This window comes from Diceros bicornis, chromosome 21, assembly GCF_020826845.1.
Source record: "Diceros bicornis minor isolate mBicDic1 chromosome 21, mDicBic1.mat.cur, whole genome shotgun sequence".
NCBI classification, from domain to species: Eukaryota; Metazoa; Chordata; class Mammalia; order Perissodactyla; family Rhinocerotidae; genus Diceros; species Diceros bicornis.
Window position 1 is genome coordinate 57,404,430 of NC_080760.1, and position 23,503 is coordinate 57,427,932.

The 23,503-nt window shown below is 44.8% G+C and overlaps 1 protein-coding gene across 1 annotated transcript; it reads left to right on the plus strand.

Moving 5' to 3' along the window:
* Positions 1 to 583: 583 nt before the first annotated feature.
* ZNF34 (zinc finger protein 34) lies at positions 584 to 16,156 on the plus strand. Its single transcript, XM_058565214.1, is given in 7 exon segments — positions 584 to 726; positions 6,074 to 6,126; positions 6,526 to 6,613; positions 6,925 to 7,051; positions 7,502 to 7,621; positions 10,209 to 11,802; positions 11,804 to 16,156. Coding segments are annotated over 5 exon segments (1,965 nt in total). The 5' UTR covers positions 584 to 726; positions 6,074 to 6,126; positions 6,526 to 6,580; the 3' UTR covers positions 11,895 to 16,156.
* Positions 16,157 to 23,503: the final 7,347 nt, after the last annotated feature.

Consider the following 23,503-nt stretch of genomic DNA (forward strand, 5'->3'; position numbering starts at 1 on the left):
TGGCCTGGGGCCTTGGCCAAAGAACTGACCCTATGGTTTTGTTCTAGCACCAGTCAGGCTCCCGAGGAGTCCCTTTCTGTAGTTAGAGTGGACACTGGGCCCTCTAGGAGTTGGGGCTGGGGGCAGTGAGTTCAATTCGAACATGGGCTTTGACCAGTGAGCATCTTCACCCAGCATTCTGGGTGATCGCGGCCTGAGGAAGGGTGTGGTTTTCTGTGAAGGAAAGCCTGACCTTTTGGTGGTTGCAGTGCCTTTAGCGGCTCACTACGGAGAGATTTTCACTGACAAAGAGAATTACTGTAATGTTAGTCTTCGAAATCCGTTCTGAGGCCTCGAGGTCATGGTTCTGGGTTGCCAGCTGTTGGCAGCGTTCCGGATTTACGGCGCTGCATTTACCGTTCCTCCAGGAGGCCGGCCACCGAGACGTGAGGTCCGTTTTCCAGAGCGGCCCGAGGGCGCCACCTCCCAGGGCGCAGGGGCTACGTCACTTCCGGCTGGGTTCGATTGGCGGGGCCGGTGGGGGAGGCGGGGCTTGGCAGGGCGGCAGTTCTGCTGCGCCCAGGTGAGTGCGGGCCCGAGGGAGGCGGGTGCGGACTCTATCTTGGCGACGGCGGGGAGACTGGGGGCCGGGGCCTGTCCCGCGGTCGGCGACACCTGCTACCCCGGAGTCCCCCGGCGGGCCCCGTCCCCCGTCCCGCGGCCTCTCCACCGGACTCCTCTTCCCAGGTCTCTCTCTTCCCCGGGACTCTGCCTTTCCCGGCGCTCCCCGCCGACCGCCCTTGCTGCTCCGAGTTCCCGGGGCCGGCCTTGCCCCGCACACGCTCGGGGGCTGTGTTCCCGCTTCTCCGCCGGCCGGGCCCCTGATTCCGCTGCCGCTCCGGCCCCCGCCCCGCTTCCGCCCCCTCGTGGCTCCTGGCTCGGGGTAGCTGATCCCGGCACACGCTCCCTGTCGACCCCAGTCCAAGCCCCGCCCCGCGCCCCCCGCGGACGCTCCTCCTGTTTCACCCCCCCACCCCCGCGCGGGCGCGGCGGCCCTCCTGGCACCCCCCCCACCCCCGCGCGGGCGCGGCGCCCCTCCTGGCACCCCCCCCCTACCCCCGCGCGGGCGCGGCGCCCCTCCTGTGGGCCGAGGTTCCTCCCCCTCCCACTGGCGCCGGGGCCTTTCTGCCAGAGCCACAGTTTGGTTTCTCTTCGTACAGGCCTTTGTTCAAGGTCTGAAACCTTTATATTTGCCCCGTGGTTTTGTGCTTTTAATATATGTTGAAAAAAATCTTATTCGAGAAAATTTAAAATAAAAGAAAATACAGAGAATGGGTTAGCAAACACCAGTGAAGGGGCTTGCCGGTTTCTTTTTTGCCACATTTGTTTCAACCTGTTTTATTTTTTTTAATTTACGAAAACTGTGAAATGAAATCACTCTTGGATCCCGAGTCCTAGTCTCATTCGCTTCCTCAGGCAACCCCTGTTTTGAATGATATCCTTTCAACATTTTCCTTTTTGGTTTTACTGAGATATAATTGACAAATGGGAATGCTGTATATTTAAGGTGGACAACCTGATGTTTTTATCTATGTATACGTTGTAAAAGAAACAGTCACCACGTTGAACCTAATGTATCCATCACCTCACAAAGGTACCATTTTCTTTGTTTTTTTCTTTGTGGTGGGGACACTTAAGATCTACTCTCTTAGCAAATTTCAAAGTGTACCATGCAGTGTTGTTCACTATAGTCACCATGCTGTGCTTCGGGTCTCCAGAACTTATTCATCTGCAAGTTTGTGTTTTGACCAACATCTTTCCATTTTCTCCGACCTCCACACCCTGGCAACTACCATTCTACTCTCTGCTTCTATGATTTGGGCTATTTTAGATTCCACGTACAAATGAGATCACACAGTATTTGTCTTTGTCTGTCTGGGCTTGTTTCACTTAGCATAACGCCTTCCAGGTTCATCCATGTTGTTGCAAATGGCATGTTTTCCTTTTGTATGGCTGAATAATATTCCATTGTATGTATGTATGTGCCACATGTTCTTTATCCATTCATCCATGTTTGGACACTCAGGTTGTTTCCATGTCTTGGCTATTGTGAATAGTGCTACAGTGAACATGGGAGTGCAGATATCTCTTTGAGTGCTCCAGGTTTCATTTCTTTTGGATAAATATCGAGAACTGGGATTCATATGGTAGTTCTATTTTTAATTTTTTGAGGAACCTCCATTCTGTTTTCCATAACGGCTGTACCAATTTACATTCCCACAAAGTGCACAAGAGTTCCCTTTTCTCCACATCCTTGCAAACACCTGTTATCTTTTACTTTTTGATAATAGCTGTTCCAGGAGTTGTGAGGTGACATCTCATTGTGGTTGTGTTTTGTAATTCTCTGATTAGTGATGCTGAGCATCTTCTCATGTGCCTTTTGGCATCTGTGTGTCTTGGAGAAATACCTATTCCGGTTCTTTGCCCATTTCTGAATCAGGTTATTTGGTTTTGCTATTGAGTTGTGTGCGTTCCTTGTATATTTTGGATCTTAACCCCTTGTCAGATATATGGTTTGCAGATATATTCTCCCATTCCTTAGGCCCATTTTCACTGTGTTGATTGTTATTTTGCCGTCAGCGCATTTTCTTGTGCTTCTACATACCTAATGGTGTTTCTGTATTTTAAAATCTACGTACGTATCATACTGTTGATATTCTACACTTCACAGTTATGCTCAACCTTAGAGCTTATGCTCTGTCTCCATGACATTGATGTGGTTCACCCCTTTCGACCACTGTGACCTTGCCTGTTCCTTGATAATGGATATTGAGGTTGTTTCCCTTTTTTTTCTCGTACATGGCATTTGGTAATGTTCTTGTGTGCATTAGCCCGAGTTTCTATAGGGCACATGCCTAGAGTCAGGTTTCCTAACGGAGGGGTTTGCAGGGTTTCACCTCTACTGGGTGGTGCCAGAGGGTTTCCAGAGTGACTGTACTAATTTACAGTCCTATGGGACTCAGAGTCTCCATGTTTCCTTGTGTCTTCAACGTTGGATATTATGAAGCATTTTATATTTTCCCCAATCTATGGGGAGAGAAGTCTTGTTTTAATTTGCCTTTCCCTAATTCTTTTTTTTTTTTTTTTGTGAGGAAGATCAGCCCTGAGCTAACATCCATGCCAATCCTCCTCCTTTTGCTGAGGAAGACTGACCCTGAGCTAACATCTGTGCCCATCTTCTTCCACTTCATGTGGGACGTGGCCACAGCATGGCGTGACGAGCTGTGCGTCGGTGTGCGCCCAGATCCGAACCTGGGTCGCCAGTAGCGGAGCGCACGCACCCAACTGCTATGCCACAGGGCCGGCCCCCCTTTCCCTAATTCTTAATGACACTGAAAATATTTTCAGATATTTATTGGACAGTTTGATTTCTTGATCTGTGATTTACCAGGTCACATCCTGTGTTCATTTTTTTAATTGAATGGTCTTTTTTCTTTTTGTATTTTTTAACATAGTCTGTATATTTATCTTTTGTTACATATCTTTGCAAATCTCTTCTTTTACTCTGCAGCTTGTCTTTTAATTTTGTGGTGTCTTGTACAGAATTTTTTTTTCTTTATTTTGTGAGGAAGCGCAGCCCTGAGCTAACATCTGATGCCAATCCTCCTCTTTTTGCCAAGGAAGACTGGCCCTGGGCTAACATCTGTGCCCGTATTCCTCTACTTTATATGGGATGCTGCCATAGCATGGCTTGACAAACGGTGCCTGGGTGCACACCCGGGATCCGAACCTGCAAACCCCGGGCCGCTGCAGCAGAGCCGTGCGCACTTAACTGCTACGGCACTGGGCCGGCCCCCAGAAGATTCTTTTTGATGGAGTAAAATTAAACAACTTTTCCTTTATGGACTGTGTTTTTTTGCATATTATTTTCTTAAAATAGCTATGAACGTTTTTTTTTTTTAAACATTTAGGTCTTCAACCTGCCTGAAATATATTTTAGTGTGCCAAAGAAGGCAGAGTTCTAATTTTATCTTCCTATGGAAAATCAGTTGTGGCAGCACCGTTTATTGAATAGTACATTGCCGCATTGCAGGTATGTCATTAATATGTGCCTGGATCTGTTCTATTATCTTGTCTCCTATGCTCAGACCTCACTTTATTACCAGAGTCTTACAGTAAGTTTTGGTATCTGGTAGGGCATGCCTCTGCCAACCTTAGTTCTTTTTTGGCATTGCCTTGGTTAATCTTGGATCATTATTCTTGTGCTATTTAGAGTCATTTTGGTCAGATTTCATGATATGTCTTTTTGCAATTTTGATTGCACACAATTAACAGATTGATTTGGTGAGAATTGACATTTTCATGATATTGAATCCTCTTATTTACGAACATTGACTGCTTCTCCATAGGTCTTTTTGATGTCCTTCGGTAAAATGTTATCATTTTGTCCATAAAGTTCTTACATATTTTTTGTTAGACTTCTTCTTAGGTGCCATATAGTTTTTGTAGCTGCTGTGAATGCCAGTTTTTGGTTGCTGATGGCTAGTATATAGGAGTGGTGTTGATTAGTCTGTATTGACCTTGTATATGGCAATCCTGTGGAACTCTTATCTCAACAGTTGAGACTCTTGGATTTTCTATGTGGATGATCTTATTCTCAAATAATGGCAATTTCATCTATTCTCTTTCAATCCTTATGGCTTGTATTTCTTTTTCTGTGGCTTACTGCATTAGCTAGGATCTTTGGTACGATGTTGAACAGCAGCAGGGTGAGGGAGCATCCTTGCCTTGTCACTGACTCTCACGTGAATGCCTCTGTTGTGTTGTCTTAGTACTGTTATGGAAACAGACTTGAGTCCTTGGAACCCTAGGGTCTTGGACCACACTCTGAGAACCAGTGCTGTGTGTGTGGCATTAGCGGTATGTCCCTATTTTTGTTCTTAATAGTATTTCCTTTTCTGTCTCTTCCTGCCCCCCCTTGGACTTGCTAGATGTTTGTGTATATTAACATTTTCAAAGAACCAGGGTTGAGATTGTTTTCTGTTTCTTTAAATCATGTTTTCTTTATTTTCTTTCCTCATCTTTCCTTGAATTGCTTTCTTATTCTGTGTCTGATTTCTTATTGAACACTTAGATCATCTATTTCAGTCTCTCTTGTGTTAAAGTAAGTACATTCAGAAGCACATTTTCCCCTAGGTAGCCTTTGTTTCCACTTCTAACTTAGTTTCTGTTTCTATGTTTATCTTGGAGGGGTACTTTTTTTTTTATCATATATTTCCAGTAGAACAACAATATGGTCAGAGAATGTTTTGCCAAATGACGTCAGTCTTTGGAATTTGTTGAAACTTTCTTTGTTGCTTGGTATGTGATGTTGTTTATAATATTCAATGTACATCTTGAAAAAATGAGTATTGTCTATGCTTTAAATAAATATTCTCTACTTGATCCACTCGTTTCTGAGTTGTACTAAAATCTCTCATTCCAGGGGAGAGTTTGCCAATTCCCCTTTGCTGCTTCAGTTAGCTTTGGCTTTCTACATTTTGAGAGTTTGTTGGTCGATAGGAACATACTTGTGGTGGGTTTTTCCTTTTATTAATAGTGTCCATTTTTGTTCCTATTAATGATTTTTGCTTTCAGTTCTGTTTTAATTGGTATAAGTATCACTAAACACACGCAGCAATGCATGTTCAGCTCACAGACACTACACCGAGGGGAAGAAGTCAGCACAGAGCAGTGTAGACAGTATAGTTCCTCTAATAAGGTTCTCCAGGGGCACAGCTGGTCTGTGGTGTGGCAGTTGGGATAGAGGCTGCCCTCTGGAACTCAGGAGGGAAGTGGTGCCTGCAGGGGCAGGAGGGCTGATTCTGGGGCGTGGGCCTGACTGGGGGCTGGTTCCGTGGGTGTGGGCCTGTTGTCACTGCCCCTTGAGCTGTATTCAGGATTTATTGACTTTTCTGTGTCATACTTCAATGTCATACTTCAATAAAGAGCTTTAAAGATACAGAAAAAGTATATAGCTTTATTTAGAGCTTTACTTTAATTAGTGTTTGTTTGGTCTGTCTTATTTTCAGCCTGTTGTTTTATTTTATTTTAGGTTGTATAGGTGCATTTTGTGTATCTAATTGGACAGTCTTGTGCTTCCAGTAGGTGAGTTTAATCCTTGTATTTTTTACCATTACTCATCCGTTGGACTTGCTTCTACTAGTTTTGTATTTTTTACCTTCTATACTTTGTCTTGGCTCTATGCCTTCTATTGATTTTTTATCTTACTTCCTTTTCCTCCTCAACCCTTAACATGTTGTCTTTATTTCTTCATATAAAGTGAGTGAGTATCTCTGTCCTCCTCCTGAATGAGACAACTTCACATGCCAGGGAGGAGCGGGGAGACAGATGACCGGCGGAGTGAGGCTGTCCATGCAGTGGGGGTGGGGCTGAGCAGGGCTGCTCCAGGCAGGGAGGCCAGCCCTGTTGGGGGTGAGGGGAGCCCTGAAGCCTCTGCAGGAGGGGCCAGGTTGGGCCTGCATGTGTTCCTCTTTCTTCCCTCAGCACCTGAGTGATTGGCTCCTGCCTGCCACCCCCGGGAAGCCCAGGGTACCAGGTGATGGCGGCTTTGCAGCTGTCTGCCCCACCCCAGGTGAGCATCTGTCCTCCCTGGGAGATGTAAGGTCTCTACCCAGGGCTTCTCTGCCTGCTCTGCTTCAGCAGACACTGTCAGGCATCTCTGGTCTGGGGCGCTAAGCAGAGGAGGGGTGACCCTGGGACTCCCATAGCCTCCCTGAGTGAGGTAGCTCAGTGACTAAAGGGTCAGGCCACCCCTCTGGGCCATGTTGGGGGCCCATGCCTATGGTCACTCCTGTGCTGCTGCCCCTAGCATGCTTCTGCTGCCCTTGGCCCCAGGGCCACCCTGAGCTGCACCTGGGCCTGCAGCAGCCTCTGTCATTCCAGGCTGAAGTGACCTTCGAGGACGTGGCTGTGCTTCTGTCCCGGGATGAGTGGGGCCGTCTGGACCCTGCTCAGAGGGGCCTCTACAGGGACGTGATGCTGGAGACCTACAGGAACCTGGTCTCCCTGGGTAAGGCCCTTCTCTGGGATGCGGCTCAGGGAACAGCCCTGGGGACTGAGGGCTCAGCAGGGCTGCGCTGAGGGCTTCACCACTTGAGCCCAGAGATGTGTGTCGCTGACCCAGGCAGCCTGGTCTTCGCAGAGGAGGGGCTGGGTGGGACTGGGTTAGCCCTTTCCTCCTCTGAGCTCCTGGATAAGACTGCCTCCCTACCTCAGACCCGAGGCAGACCCCTCCCCATGGATCTTGCACACCTCCTGGTGAAGAGAGCCCCCTGCGCTCTTGTTCCCTGGGGTCAGCTTTTCATCTTCGTGACCACCCCCAGCCCTCCAGAGAGTGTCCAGACTTCCCATCACCCCACTGTACCTGTGCTCCCCCTTCCCCCTACAGTCCAAGGGCGAGACCACGCTTGGTGCAGCCCTGCATCCTTGGCACTAACCCCAGTCCCCTTCTTCTTCCTAGGAGCTGGACCTGCAGGTCCCAAGCCTGGGGTGATCACACAGCTGGAGCGAGGGGATGAGCCGTGGATCCTGGACGTGCAGGGTGCTGAGGGGAAAGAGCAATGGAGAATTGATGGCTCAGGTGCGTGAGGGGGCTGCTTCCCTAACTCAGTTGCTGAACAAGCATTTGTTGGGGTTCAGGGTGTGTGGTTAATGACTCAGGAGTTTGGAGGAAGATGCATCAGGGCCAGCATGGCAGCCTTGGGAGTCGCCTCTGCTGAAACCCGGGTCACCTCCTTTAGCCTTTATGTCTCAGGGGGGTGAGTCTTGAGCTGAATCTTCTAGGAGGATGAGAAGGAAAGTGTTAGCAGAGAAGAGGGAAGGGACCCCATGGAGCCCTGCCCTCCAGAGCTCATGCCCTACGAGGGGGTTCAGATGGGGATGTAGTGATGGAGAGACCATTGCTTCATTCCCCCTGTTATAAATTAACCCACTTGACCATGATAGACCATTACAGGAAAGTGAGAGAATACATGTCACCCCAAATCTCACCACCCAGACAAATGTGTTCTAGAATGTACCCTGCTTTCTCTTTTCTAGTGTTGTCAATTCCACACCTGTAGATGAACATTGCTTCCTAACAGGAATGCAGTGATTCTGTGTGCACTGCTGTGTCACCCTTTCTTCACTAAATGTATTTCCATTTCGGTACATGAGTCTTGGTCACTGCTTCACTGGAAGTGCCAATGGGGAGGGTGTTCTCTAGTTTCATTGCCATGAACAAGGCTGATTGTTATGAGAGGTTCGGGGATTCGATCGGAGACGTAGAAGACACTTTCCACTCCAAACAAATGGACTGAAGGTATATTTTATTATATAGAGGATAGTAAAGGTGATAGTCTGCAAACAGATCCAAATAGATCAAGTATTAAAAGGGAAAAAACATCAGCCCGACTGGAAAGGGAAAACACGCACATCGGCTGAAGAGAAATGACACAAATCAACCGGAAAGAGAAACACCAGGTTGACCGAAAAGAGAACACATCAAATCAATTACTTCATATCAAATCAATTACTCACAACATCCACGCCCCACTGCCGGGAGAGCCCTGTCAATCGACGCGGCTGGGCAAGGATCACACGTCCTGGGCAAGGCGTCCCTTCCACAGGTGGAACTCTCACTAGGGCTCAGTTTCCAGCAGTTTTTATACCATCAGTAATTTTCAGAGTAAGCAATTACAGAGTTTGCAGAGCAAGCATTTAGTGTTCCCATGCACAAATGGTTATCAGTGGCGTATGTGCACTGAGCCCCTTGGCTAACGTCCCAGCCCAGTAGTTGTATACGTGCATTGTTCTCTTTGGTTATCGTCCCAGCCCGGCACAGATGGCCAGTCCATCCCGTGCTAAGACGCTCCAAGAGCCTTGAAATGTTACAACTTGCAACTCCCTCCGTGAGAGAAGGGCCAGTTCCCACCACGCAGAAAGCAGCTTTCATATTTCTTTTTGTGCTGGTGGCTGTAGGTCAGTGGAGCGGCCAAACATGGCTGTACTCATGTCAAGACACTGATGCACATCCTTTTGCATGTGTCTTGATGATGTCCTAGGAAGGAACTACTGACTCAAAGGACTTGAATTTCTCATTGTAAATTTGTTTATTCAAATACAAATACCTACAGAAGCGGGACAAACCCTCCAGCTCAGTGAACTTTTACAAAAACCCATCCTCCAGATCGAAATACAGAATGTTTCTATTTCCTCGGGTTCCCACTGGGCCTCCTCTGTCATTTCCCACTGCTCCCCACAGGACCCTTCTCTCTGCTCCTGGAGGCTGCTCTGCCCCTTGGCTTTGTCTGTCTGGACACGTGCGGGCATGTGAACATTGCGAGGGTCGCCACGTTGCATGGAGTTTGTTTTGTTTCATTGCCATACAGTGTTCTGTTGTGTGAACATACCACAGGTTGTTTTCCATTCTACTTGTGGAGGACACTTGGTGGTTGTGCGTGTGTCTCTTTTGGCTCACAGAGAATGCATTTCTGGTGGGTGTGTTCCTGCAAGTGGAGTCAGTTTGTGAGTGTCTAGTCAAAGAAGGAAGGAATGGAGGCTTGAGGGCACCAGGAAGCATTCTGTATGGCATCTTGAGTTTAAGATACTGGTGACTCACCAGGTGACCCTTCAGGCCCCTGGGAAGAGCCCTGGGAATGGGGGTGGCCTACTAGGAAGAGCTGAGGGACCCCAGCCTCCGTTGCTCTGCCCTTGTCCTTCACAGTTGGCATGAGCTTGGCCCTCTGCCCTCCTGGGGAGGTGGCTGGTTTTCCTACCATGGATTAGCTGTTGTTAGTCAGCCTTACACTCGCTTGGCCTTAATTTCTTTGTTGGATGTCCTCCATGACTTTCCGGGCCCCTCCTTGCTATGAAGCCTCCATCTTCTGTCCCTTTGTAATGAGGACAGGCATCCTACAGCCCCATTCAGGCAGGTTTTGTGGGCAGAAGGCAGGCAGGAAGGGTGTGGATGTTAGAGTTGGTCAGACCTGGGTTTAAATGCTTGCACTGCCACATGACTGGGCTTGGATGAGGTCTTTAAGCTTCTGGGCTCCAGGCTCTCATCTCTGCAAGGCGTTGTGACTTTGGAGATGGTGGAATTGGTAATCCACAGGTGATCAGCTGCATCTTCATACCTTTCTTCCAGAGTCAGAACAGGTGACCCTGACATGTTCTGTTTGCTGTTTCAGCTTATGAGACCAGGACAGAGTTGACTTCAGAGAAGATGCTTGGTGGGGAAGAACTGGGCCGACTCAGGGGGACTATTCCGCAGGGGCCTGAGCCAAGAGAAGAATGTGAGCATGTTGGGGAGCTAGAGGAGAGCCTGGACAAGCCCGTGGTGCAGAGAGGCCCCAGGCCAGTCACGCTGACGAATGAGGAGAGTGGCCAGGAGTCTGGGGGAAGCCTCACATTGGGGTCGAGCCCTGTGTCTGATCAGAGACCTCACAGATGTGATATATGTGAACAGAGTTTTGAACAGAGATCATACCTCAATAACCATAAGCGTGTACACAGGTCAAAAAAGCCAAATGCAGTTCATGATTCTGGGGAAATCTTGAGTGCGAATTTAGTTGTTAAAGAAGATCAGAAAATTGTTATTGGGAAAAAACTGCATTACTGTGGTTACTGTGGGAAAGCCTTCAGGTACAGTGCTAACCTTGTCAAGCACCAGCGGCTTCACAGCGAAGAGAAGCCCTACAAGTGTGATGAGTGTGGTAAAGCCTTCAGCCAGAGCAGCGAGTTCATCAATCACCGAAGGATGCACTCCGGGGAGATCCCCTACCGGTGTGACGAGTGTGGGAAGACGTTCAATCGGAGGCCCAACCTCATGAAGCACCAGAGGATCCACACCGGGGAGAAGCCCTACAAGTGTGGCGAGTGTGGGAAACACTTCAGCGCCTACTCTTCCCTCATTTATCACCAGAGAATCCACACTGGAGAGAAACCCTATAAGTGCAACGACTGTGGGAAAGCCTTCAGTGACAGCTCAATCCTTATCCGACATCGTCGGACTCACACCGGAGAGAAGCCATTTGAGTGTAAAGAATGTGGCAAAGGCTTTACCCAAAGTTCTAACCTTATCCAGCATCAAAGAATTCACACTGGAGAGAAACCCTATAAGTGTAATGAATGTGAGAAAGCCTTCATCCAAAAAACCAAACTTGTTGAACATCAGAGGAGCCACACGGGGGAGAAGCCCTACGAATGTAATGACTGTGGCAAAGTCTTCAGCCAGAGCACGCACCTCATCCAGCATCAGAGGATCCACACGGGAGAGAAGCCCTACAAGTGTGGTGAGTGTGGGAAGGCCTTCCACAACAGTTCCAGACTCATCCACCACCAAAGGTCACACCATGGAGAGAAGCCGTACAAATGCATTGATTGCAAGAAAGCCTTCAGCCAGGGCGCTTACCTCATCCAGCACCGGAGGATCCACACCGGGGAGAAGCCCTACAAGTGTGGTGAGTGTGGGAAGGCCTTCCGGCACAGTTCCAACATGTTCCAGCACCAGAGGATCCACACCGGGGAGAAGCCCTACAAGTGTGGCGAGTGTGGGAAACACTTCAGCGCCTACCCCTCCCTCATTTATCACCAGAGAATCCACACTGGAGAGAAACCCTATAAGTGCAACGACTGTGGGAAGGCCTTCAGTGACAGCTCAATCCTTATCCGACATCGTCGGACTCACACTGGAGAGAAGCCATTTGAGTGTAAAGAATGTGGCAAAGCCTTTACCCAAAGTTTTAACCTTATCCAGCATCAGCGAATTCACACTGGAGAGACCCTATAAATGTAACAAATGTGAGAAAGCCTCCATCCAGAAAACCAAACTCATGGAGCATCAGAGGAAGCCACACGGGGGAGAAGCCCCGTGAGCGTGGTGAGTGTGGGAAGGTGTCCCAGCAACAGAGGGTCCACACAGGAAGGCCCCCCTGTGGTGGTGGAGGCGGGCCTGTGGGTTCTGTGCACTTGCTCCATGTGACCCACCCCACCCCTTTATTTATTGTCCACAGTGTTGTCACAAGTGAAAGGGCATTCTTGTCTAATTAAAAACACCTCTTCTTAAACCAAAAGCAGTGCGTGTTCATTTCAGACAAATTGAGAGAGAGAAACATAAGCAAAAAGGAGAAGCTCCTGTAATCTCCCTGACTGAGAAAAAGAGAATTTGTCACTGCTGACTTAGTGTAGGTTTCCATTCAGACTTGTCATCATAGCACCCAGGATCTTCACCTCTGCTGTTTCCTCAATACCAGAAAAGTCCTACTGGAGAGGATGCCACATATTTACGTGTTTTTACATATTGTAAATTAAAAATAACATTCATACTTTTCTATGTCACTGAATAGAGGTGGTAATTGCCTTTTTTTATTGTAAAATATATGTCAAATTTACCATTTTAATCCTTTTTAAGTGTACAATTCAGTGGCATTAAATGCATTCACAGTGTTTTGTAACTGTCACCACTATGTATTTCCAAAACTGTTTTGTTATCTCAAGCAGAAATTCTGTGCCCATTAAACAATAACTCGCCATACTCCTTTTCTTTTAGCTACCCCTATTCTACTTGTATTCTATTTTCAGTCTCTGAATTTGCGTATTCTAGGTACCTCATATAAGTGGAGTCATACAACATTTGCCCTTTATGTCTGGCTTATTTCACTTGGCATAATGTCCTCAAACTTCATCCATGTTATAGCCAGTATCAGAACATTCTATTTTATGGCTGAATAATGTTCCATTGTTTGTAGATACCACATTTTGTTCATCCATTCATCTGCTGATGGACACGTGGGTATTTCTACCTCTTGATTGTTGTGTATGATGCTGCTATGAACATGGATCTGCAAGTATCTGAATCCCTACTTTCAATACTTTTGAGTATAATCCTAGGAGTGAAATTGCTGGATCATGTGGTAATTCTATGTTTAACTTTTTGAGGAAGGGCCAAACTCTTTTTTCCACAGCAGCTGTACCATTTTACATCCCCACTAACAATGCAGGAAGGTTCCAATTTTTCGACATCCTTGCCAACACTTATTTTCCATTTTGTTGATAATAGCCGTCCTGATGGGTGTCTCATTGTGGTTTTGGTTTGCATTTTCCTAATGACTAATGATGTTGAGCATCTTTTCAGGTGCTTATTGACCATTTGTATATCTAGGGAGAAATTCAAGTCCTTTGCCCAGTTTTGAATTGGGTTGTTTTTTGTTGTTGAGGTGTAGGAGTTCTTTATATATTTTGTATAGTAATCCCTTATCAGATATATAATTTGCAAATATTTTATTCCATTCTGTGAGTTGTCTATCTACTCTCTTGATAGTGTCCTTTGATGCATAAGTTTTTAATTTCTGTGAAGTTCAATTTATCTATTTTTTTCTTTTGTTACCTGTGTTTTGGGTGTCAGATCCAAGAAATCATTGCTAACTCTAAGGTTATGGAGATTTGTCCCTCTGTTTTCTTCTAAGAGTCTGATACTTTTAAGTCTTATGTTTTGGTTTTTGATCCATTTTGGGCTAATTTTTATATACAGTAAGGGTCCAACTTCATTCTTTTGCATGTGGATACCCAGTTTTCCCTACAGCATTTTTGGAAAAGACTTTATTTTTCCCATTGAATGGTGTATTTGCTCATGCTGCCATAACAAAATACCACAGAGTGGATGGCTTAAAAAAAAAATTTATTTTGCATAGTTCTGGAGGCTGAGTCCAAGATCAAGGTGCCAGCTGATTCAGCTTGTGGTGAGGGTTCTCTTTCTGGCTAGCATACAGCTGCCTTCTCATTGTGTCCTCATATGAGGGAGAGAGAGATCTCAAGTGTCTCTTCCTCTTATAAGGGCACCAGCCCCACGCTTATGACCTCATTTCATCTTTATCACCACAGGGTCTGTCTCCAAATACAGTCACGTTGGGGGTTAGAGCTTCAACATATGAATTTAGAGGAGGGGACACAAACATTCGGTCCATAACAAATGGTCTTGGTGCCCTTGTCCAAAGTCCATTGGCCATATGTGCAAGAGTTTATTTCTGGGCTCTCTGCTCTATTCCTTTCGTCTATATGCCTGTCCTTATGCCAGCAGTGTACTGTTTGATTACTGTAGCTTTGTAGTAAGTTTTGAAATCAGGAAGTGTGTGTCCTCCAACTTTGTTATTCTTTTTCAAGATTGTTGTGGCTAACTGGGGTCCCTTGAGATTCCATATGAATTTTAGGATGGGTTTTGTTATTTCTGCAAAAAGCATCATTGGGATTTTGATAAGGATTGTATTGGATCTGTAGATCACTTTGGGTAGTATTGACATCTTCACAATATTAAGTCTTCCAGTCCATGAACATGGATGTGTTTCTATTTGTTTATGTATTCTTTAACTTCTTTCAGTGATGTTTTGTAGTTTTCAGTGTAGAAGTTTTTTGCCTCTTTGGTTAAATTTATTCCTAATTATTTTATTTCATTTAATGCTATTTTAGTTTTTTGCTTTTTTTTTTTTTTGGTGAGGAACATTAGCCCTGAGCTAACATCTGCTGCCAATTTTCCTCTTTTTTGCTGAGGAAGATTGGCCCTGAGCTAACATCTATGCCCCTCTTCCTCTACTTTATCTTTTTTTTTGGTGAGGAAGATCAGTCCTGAGCTAACATCGGATGCCAATCCTCCTCTTTTTGCCGAGGAAGGTTGGCCCCGGGCTAACATCTGTGCCCATCTTCCTCTACTTTTTATATGAGACGCCACCGCAACATGGCCTGACAAGCGGTGCATCGGTGCATGCCCAGGATCCAAACCTGCGAACCCTGGGCTGCCGAAGCAGAGTGTGCAAACTTAACCACTATGCCACCAGGCTGGCCCCAATGCTATTGTTAATGGAATTGTTTTCTTTTTTTTTTTTTCCCCGATTATTTATTGTTAGTGTATAGAAATGCAACTAGTTTTTGTGTCTTGGTTTTGTATCCTGCAACTTTGCTGAATTAGTTCGTTAGCTCTTTGTTTGTGTGTGTGCACAGTCTTCAGAGTTTTCTACTTGTAAGATCATGTCATATGTGAACAGAGATAATTTTACTCCTTGTCCAATTTGGATGCCTTGTGTTTTCCTTCCCTAATTGCTTTGGCTAGAACTGCCAGTACTATGTTGAATAGAAGTAGCAAAAGTAAGCATCCTTTACTTGTTCCTGATCTTAAAGCCTTCAGACTTTCCCCACTGTGTATGATATTAGGTTTTTCCTATATGGCTGTTATCATGCTGAGGAAGTTTCCTGCTATTCCTAGTTTATTGAGTGTTTTATCATGAAGCTGTTAAATTTTGTCAAAAGGTTTTTTTTTTTGGGTCAATTGAAATGATCAAGTGGGTTTTCCTTCATTGTATTAATGTGATGTATTACAATGATTGATTTTCATATATTGACCATCCTTGCATTCTAGGAATAAATCCTATTTGGTCCTGGTTTATAATCCTTTTAATATGCTGTTGAATTCAGTTTGCTAGCATTTTATTGAGGATTTTTGCATCAATATTCGTAAGGGATAGTGGCCCATAGTTTTTGCTTCGTTTCTCTTTGATATCAGGGTAATGCTGGCCTCACAGAATGAGTTAGGAAGTGTTACTTCCTCTTCAGTTTTGGGGAGGATTTTGCGAAGAATTGGTGTTTATTCTTTTTTAAATTTTTGGTGGAATTGACCAGTGAAGCTGTCTGTGTTGGGCTTTTCTTTGTTAGGAGGTTTTTGATTACTAAATCAATCTTTTTACTAGTTGTAATTCTATTCTGATTTTCTGTTTCTTCATGAGTCAGTATTGGTAGATTATGTGTTTCTAGGAATTTGTCCATTTCATCTAGGTTATTTAATTTGTTGGTTTATAATTATATAATCCTTTTTATTTCTGTTAGGTCAGTTGTAACATCCCCCTGTCCATTTCTGATTTTCCTAATTTGCATCTTCTCTATTTACTTAGTCTGGCTAAAAGTTTCTCAATTTTGTCAGTCTTTTCAATGAACCAATTTTTGGTTTTGTTGATTTTCTCTATTTCTATATTTTTAAATTCATTATGTCCACTGTGATCTTTATTATTTCCTTTGTTCTTTTATCTTGGGTTTATTTGTTTTCCTTTTCTAGTTCCTTAAAGTGCACAGTTATTGATTTGAGAACTTCTTTTTTTTTTTTTTTTTTTAATGTGTGCATTTACAGCTGTAAGTTTCACTTTAAGCGCTGCTTTCACCACATCCTATAAATTTTGGTATGTTGTGTTTTCATTTTCATTTGTCACTCAGTATTTTCTTCATTCTCTTGTAGTTTTCCTCTTTGGTTGTTTAAGAGTTTGTTGTTTTAATTTTCTAGTTTTTCTTCTGCTATTGATTTCTAGTTTTATTTCATTGTGATTGGAAAAGACACTTTGTATGATTTTAATCTTTAAAAATTTATTATGACTTGTTATGTAAACCATCATATGATCTAATCTGGAGAATGTTCCATATGCACTTGAGAAGAACATGTATTCTGCTGTTGTGGGGTGGAGTGGTCTATATATGTCTTTTAAGTCTAATTGGTTTATTGTGTTGTTCAAGTCCTCTGTTTCCTTATTGATTTTCTGTCTGGTTCTATCTATTGAAAGTGGAGTACTGAACTCTCCAATCATTATAGAACTTTTTTTTTTTTCAAATCTATCGTTTTTGCTTCATATATCTTGAGACTCTGTTGTTAGGTATGTATATGTTTATAATTGTTATATTTTATTGATGTATCAAACAGCTTTATGAATATATCATGGCTTTTGTCTCATCTAACCTTTTTTGTTTCAATGTCTATTGTGTCTGATAGTAATATAACCACTTCAGCTCTCTTTTGGTTACTATTTGCATTGAATATATTTTTCCATCCTTTTACTTTCAACCTCTTCGTGTCCTTAAATCTAAAGTGAGTCTCAGGGCCGGCCCCGTGGCTTAGCGGTTAAGTGCGTGCGCTCCGCTGCTGGTGGCCTGGGTTCGGATCCCGGGCGCGCACCGACGCACCGCTTCTCCGGCCATGCTGAGGCCGCGTCCCACATACAGCAACTAGAAGGATGTGCAACTATGACATACAACTATCTACTGGGGCTTTGGGGAGAAAAAAGGAGGAGGATTGGCAATAGATGTTAGCTCAGAGCCGGTCTTCCTCAGCAAAAAGAGGAGGATTATCACGGATGTTAGCTCAGGGCTGATCTTCCTCACAAAAAAAAATAATAATGATAAATAAATAAAATAAAGTGAGGCTCTTGTAGACTGCATGTAGTTGGATCCTGATCTTTTAATCCAATCTGCCAATCTCTACCTTTTAATAAGATAGTTTAATCCATTTACATTTTATGTGATTACAGCTGAAGGACTTCTGTCATTTATCTATTTGTCTTATGTCTTTTTATTCTTCAATTTCTCTATTACTGCCTGTTTTTTGTATTTAGTTGATTTTTTTTTTGTAGTGTACCATTTTAATTCCATTCTTTCCTTCTCTGTATATATTTTAGTTATTTTCTTAGTGGTTACCTTGTGGATTATATTAACATTCTAAGCTTATAACAACCTAGTTTGAATAATACTGATAATTTTAATAGCATAAACACTCTTTCTATACATATCTGTCCCTCCTCGTTTTTTATTGTTATTGTCACAGATCACATCTTTATACCCTGTATGCCTATTAAATCATGTAGGAAAAAGAGAAGTTACAACCATAAGAAAAGTATAGTAATACTAGTTTTTTTTTGCTGAGGAAGATTTGCCCTGAGCTAACCTCTGTGTCAGTCTTCCTCTATTTTGTATGTGGGTTGCCACCACAGCATGACTGACAAATAGTGTATGTCCACACCTGGGATCTGAACCCGTGAACCTGGGCTACCAAAGAACAATGTGCTGAATTTAACCACTACACCATGGGGCCCCAATACTAGCTTTTCTATTTACCTATGTAGTTACTTTTACTAGTGGTCTTTATTTTTTCTTATGGCTTTAAGTTACTGTCTAATGTCCTTTCTTTTCAGCCTGAAGGACTCCCTTCGGCATTTCTTGTAGAGCATGTCTATTAGTAATGAACTCTCTGAGCTTTTCTTCATTTAGAAATGTCTTAATTTCTCCTTTATTCTTGAAGGATAGTTTTGATGGACATCAAATTCTTGGTTGACAGTTTTTTTCCTTTCAGTCTTGTAAATACAGCATCCCACTACCGTCTGGCCTCCATAGTTTTTGAGGGGAAGTCAGCTGTTCATCTTACTGAGGAGCTTTTGTACGTGAAGGGTTGTTTCTCTGTTGCTGCTTTCAAAATTTTCTTTGTCTTTGGGTTTTGACAGTTTGACTATAATGTCTCTCAGTGTGGATCTCTCTTAGTTTATCCTGTTTGGAGTTCATTGAGTTCTTGGACATGTATATTCATGTTTCCTCAGATTTTAGAAGTTCCTGGTCATTATTTCTTCAAATATCTTTTCTGCCCCTTTCTCTCCTTTTCTTCTGGGAATCCTATAATGTGTATGTTGGTATGTTTGATGGTGCTCCATAGGTTTCTCAAATCTGTTCATTTGTCTTCATTCTTTTTTCTTTCTTCTGCTTATACTGGGTAATTTCAGTTGTCATATCATCAAGTTCATTGATCCTTTCTTCTTCCTGCTTAAATCTGCTGTTGAACCACTCTGGTGAGTTTTTCACTTCAGTTAGTGTACTTTTTAGCTGCAAAATTTCTGGTTGTTTCCTTTTATAAGTTCTGTCTCTTTATTAATATTTTCATTTTCTTCATACATCATGTTCTTGATTTCCTTTAGTTTTTTTGTCCATGGTTTTCTTTGGGTTATTGAACATATTTAAGACCATAGATTTAACATCCTTTACTAATAATTCCAGTATCTGGGCTTCCTTAGAGATTATTTCTGTCAAATTCTTTTTTCCCTGTGAATGGGTCATCCTTTCCTGTTTCTTTGTATATTTTGTAATTTTTTGTTGATCTCTGGACATTTTGAGTGTTACGTTGTGGTGACTCTGGAATTCTGTCTCCCACCCCTCAGAGATTGCTGAATCTTGCTTGTTGTGGGCTGGAGCCATCTGTTTGTGACTTCTCCAAACCTTTTGCAGAGTGTATTCTTTGATGTGTGTGGTCTCTGAAGTTTCTGTTCCATTATCTGTGTGGTCATCTAGTGACCTGAAAAAGATTTCCTTAAACATCTGGCTCCCAAAAGGGGAAGAAACAAGTGTTATCTCTTTAATTTCCCCTAGAAACCGCTTGAATGGTTAAAACACTGGCAGTCAAGCCTGTGCCCGCCCTGTAGTGATCAAGTGGTCACCAGTTGTCACAACACACAAGCCTGGTATTTGGAGGAGGAGGCCCTTAGTGCCCATCCTGGCTTCAGGGGGCTGCACCAGCACCAGGAATGCAGGCACAGTCCACACAGCTGCCTGGCATGGGGCCGGGGGGTAGGCATGGTAGGTGCTATGCTAAACGTGGAAATTCACTGAAATTTCCTGCCCTCTCCATCAAGCTGTGTCCTGGATGCTGCAAGTGTTGGACTAGACTCTCGAGTTACACAACAGTTACTTCAGACAGTTCCTGCCAGCCCGGTGGTGGTTCAGGTGGAGGGACAGATTCCTGGAGCTTCCTGCTCTGCCATCTTCCATGACATCACTCCCTGATAATTGCCTTTAAAACAGCAACAAGATTTCTATTTAATTGACATAGTTTATAAAACTTATCATTTGAACATATATTATTCCATAGTGACTAATTTCAGGCCTTTAACTTATTCTTTCAAATTATGTCTTTAGGATACATTTCTAGGAACAAGATAAACTTTTTAAAGGACAATGATGTATATATGTAAATACTTTCCATAGTGGTTATACCCAATATATGATGTTACCAGCACTGAATCACTGAAAAACCATTTACCTGCCTGCCAGGATGCAAAGTTGAATAGAGAACAGTGATTTCCACACAGCTTCTCTGCACTGGACATTGTAGTTTTAACCTCTGCTTGCTAATTAAATAGGCCTGTCGTTGTGGCTGGTTGTTGCATTTGACTGATTACTCAGGAAACCTGCATTTCTTCATGTTGGTTTCTGTGGGAACCACCTCTCCTTTCACATGCTTTGCCTTGTTCCTGCTTGTGGCCCAGATGCTCTTTCATTGGGTGTTTGTTAAGAATCCCTGCTCTGGGGCTCCCATCAGCATAGATGTCCCCTGAGCCAGTGGTACCCCAGGGGACTGTGGCCCTTGAAGGGAGCCTTAAAGCCCTGAGTGGAAGGGCCAGAGAGGCAGTGAGGGGTAGTGGGGCACTGTAGACTGAAGAAGCATATTTTTGTAAAGTATACCTGGAAAAAGAGAAATACACTAGTTGTTTCCATTGTAGAAAACTAGAGAATATGTGGTTTGACAAGTTTTCTTGGTTGTTTGGTTTTGGGTCCAGGGCTGATAACATGAGTTACCACACTGTCACAGGGCCCAAGTGTCAAGCCTGTCTAGGGATGGGGAGGGAGCATGGGCAAAGGGCCCCATTGGTTCTAGATGTTTCCACTGGGCCTTTTTGGGCAGTCACTCCTGGGCATCTGGTGGGCTAACTCTTTGCAGCTGTCCTATTGTCTCCTCAGCTCACAAGATCAGAAACGAAGTTGTCAAGTCTGCTGATGACAGAGAACCTTTGGGAGCCATGTCATCTCAGACTGTGGGCTACTTGTTAATTAATAATTGTTAATAGCTCTGGGCAGCTAGCAGTGAGTCAGGAGATGGAGAGAGAGTCAGACAGCTGAGGACCCTGGCTTATTAGAAGAGTCTTGAGTCAGCATCTCCGGGTAAAAGAGGTAATGGACCCACCCTGAAGGTCATGCTGAGGCTGAGTAGGGTCACACTCATGACGTGCATGAATGGTGCCCACATCCTAGGCCTTTGTGGCTGGCCTTGTGCACACCCCTGGGGCAGAGAGACCCAGGTAGGACATCAGAACCGTGCTAGAGGGTTGCTGGGAGCTGGATCTGGGCCCTCTCACCTCTGTCCTTGGGCTGGGCCAGTCTCTGGGTGCCCACTGACTAGGGGCCTCTAGGCTGTCCTTGAGTCCCCACTGGAGGTGGCTGTGTGGCCTCTCACGCTGAGGAGGGAATGAGGCCTTGCCTAGGGCCAGCTGTGCCCTGTCCGGCCCCAGCCTGTCCCAGTTTCCTGCATGTGTCATGGGCTTCTCCAAGATACTGAGGGGTTGTGGAGCATTTGGATGCCTGTCCTTGGGGGGGTAAATGGCTCTCCCCACCTGTTCCTCTCTATGGCCCCCAAGCCCCCGTAGTGGCTGCACCTATCCATCCAGAGTTGCTCTAACTCACAGTACACAGAACTGAGTGCTGGGCTGGTCTTCCTGCAGTGATTTCATTCAATTTTCATAGTGACCCTGTGACCTGGATGGTGATATTCCCTTCTACATGTAAGAACTCGAGGTTCAGGAAGGGAAGTGACTGGACCAATGTCTCAGACCAGTTGGAGGCAGGCCTGAGCTCCAACCCATTCTTAACCACCTGTGCTGAAGGTATCAGCCCAACCTCATGAGTGAGCTGGCCTTTGGCCGTGCCAGATAGTCTACCCTAACTGTGCGATTTACGGTGGGGGCTGTGGGCCATGTGGCATCAGCTTGACCTCTGGAGGGGCTGGAGACTGAGGTCAGTCGTGCAGGTGGCCAGCTGTCAATGTTACTGAGCCCCAATAACAACTCTGGATCCAAGGCTCAGGTGAGCTTCCCTTGTTGGCAATACCCTGGTGCCACTGTCACACATGAGTGCTGGGAAAGTAATGCTGTCTGTGACTTCACAGCGAGAGGAAAACAGAAGCTCACAATTGGTTACTTTTCCTGGATTCTACCCCATGCAATCCCTTGGCCAATTTTAATCTCTGTTCCCTGTAATACAGTGTAACCATGTGTATATCAGATTTCAATGCGAGTTCTGTGAGTCCTTGTGGCAAATTACTGAACTTGAGGGTGATCTTGGGGACCCCCCAAACTTGCAATTGGTGTCACAAGTGAGGACAGTCTTTGGGACCCCTGAACTTTACATTACTTCACCTGCATTTCTCAGCTTGGGAACTTTTACACATGAAACCTCATGTGTTCCCCAACCTCATCCAGATGGGCCAGAGTAGAGACACCCCAGTGCTGCTCTCATTACCACCTCCTATGATTTCCCTCTGCCCCAGGGCAAGTCAAAATCCTGGGAAAGAACCTCCTGGGCCTTCACCACCAGCCCCTCTGAGCATGGCATGGCCTTTGGCGGCCTGAGCTTCCCCAGCCTGTCCTCCAGGAGTGCCCCTGCCTCCCTTGGGGCTGCCTCTGGGCTACCTGGCACCTGCCAAGTCTTGGTGTGCAGTCATCTTCCTCCAGAGAAGAGATGGGTCACACTATTGTGCCCCCACACCTGGCTCAGGGGGATTGTATTAACATTATCAGCAATGCACAAAAGCACCCATTTTCCCATACCTTCACAGTGCTGCGTATTATGGGATAACCTTTACTAATTGATTAGGGGGAGGTGGCATGTTTTTGTTAGTTTGGAATTGGCACACTTGAGCCTTTTCCAGGCTTTCCTGGTTGTCTTTTCCCTTATTGGGAATTGCTGGCTCATGTCCTGTGGCCATTGATTTGTGGGAGATCCTTATGCCAGTTATTGATCTTCCTTCACCCACAAATATGTGTTCCACTCATTGCGTTTTTATTGGAAAATGTCAGATTATACACAGTACACAAATAAATTCCAGGTGGACTAAAACGTTTCCCAAATAATAGAAAATTTGAAGTGAACCAAGTGTCAAATTCTTGGTAGCTGTAAGGAGAAATAATCAAAATTTAAATACATAAAATGTAAAGACTTCCAAATAAAAATAAAAAATCCAAAATAAGTGTGGAATACTGCCGACAAGTCAGAGGTGGGAGGTAATGGCTGAGAAGGCTGTTATCAGGGTGACGGGGACCCCAAAGATCATTTTGGCCTCTGATGCCACTTCCAAAAAAGGCAGGCTGCCCACCTGTTCCAGCAGGCCATGTGCTACCTCCTGCTCCTTGGAGAGGAGATGAGAGGCAAAAATTCGTGGCCCTGGGCTCCTGCCTTGGGAGAGGGGCACTGGAGCTCACTGCCCAGCTCCATGGACACCGGAGCCTGCATGCTCACCGTGTCAGTGGCAGCTGATAGCAAGAAAAGGCAGAATGATACTAAGTACACTTCATTTAAGAAGGCAGGAAAGCAAACCATATATTTTGGAAAGATGTTCCCGAAAACCCTAGGTTATCTGGAGGATTTAACAATTCAGAATGACTTGTACTGTGAAACTTAAGTTGTTCTGTGATACATATAGAGGGTCTTTCCAAACAGTATTTCTGTACATTGAATTTAATTGGACTCTTATTTTCATCTTGACTGGAACATGAATATTTCTTACTCTAACTCTTCCGCATGATTAGGGACTGCCCCGAGTAGTGTGGGCTCTGAGCAGCAGCCACTGAGTCAGACGCCAGCTGTGGACTCA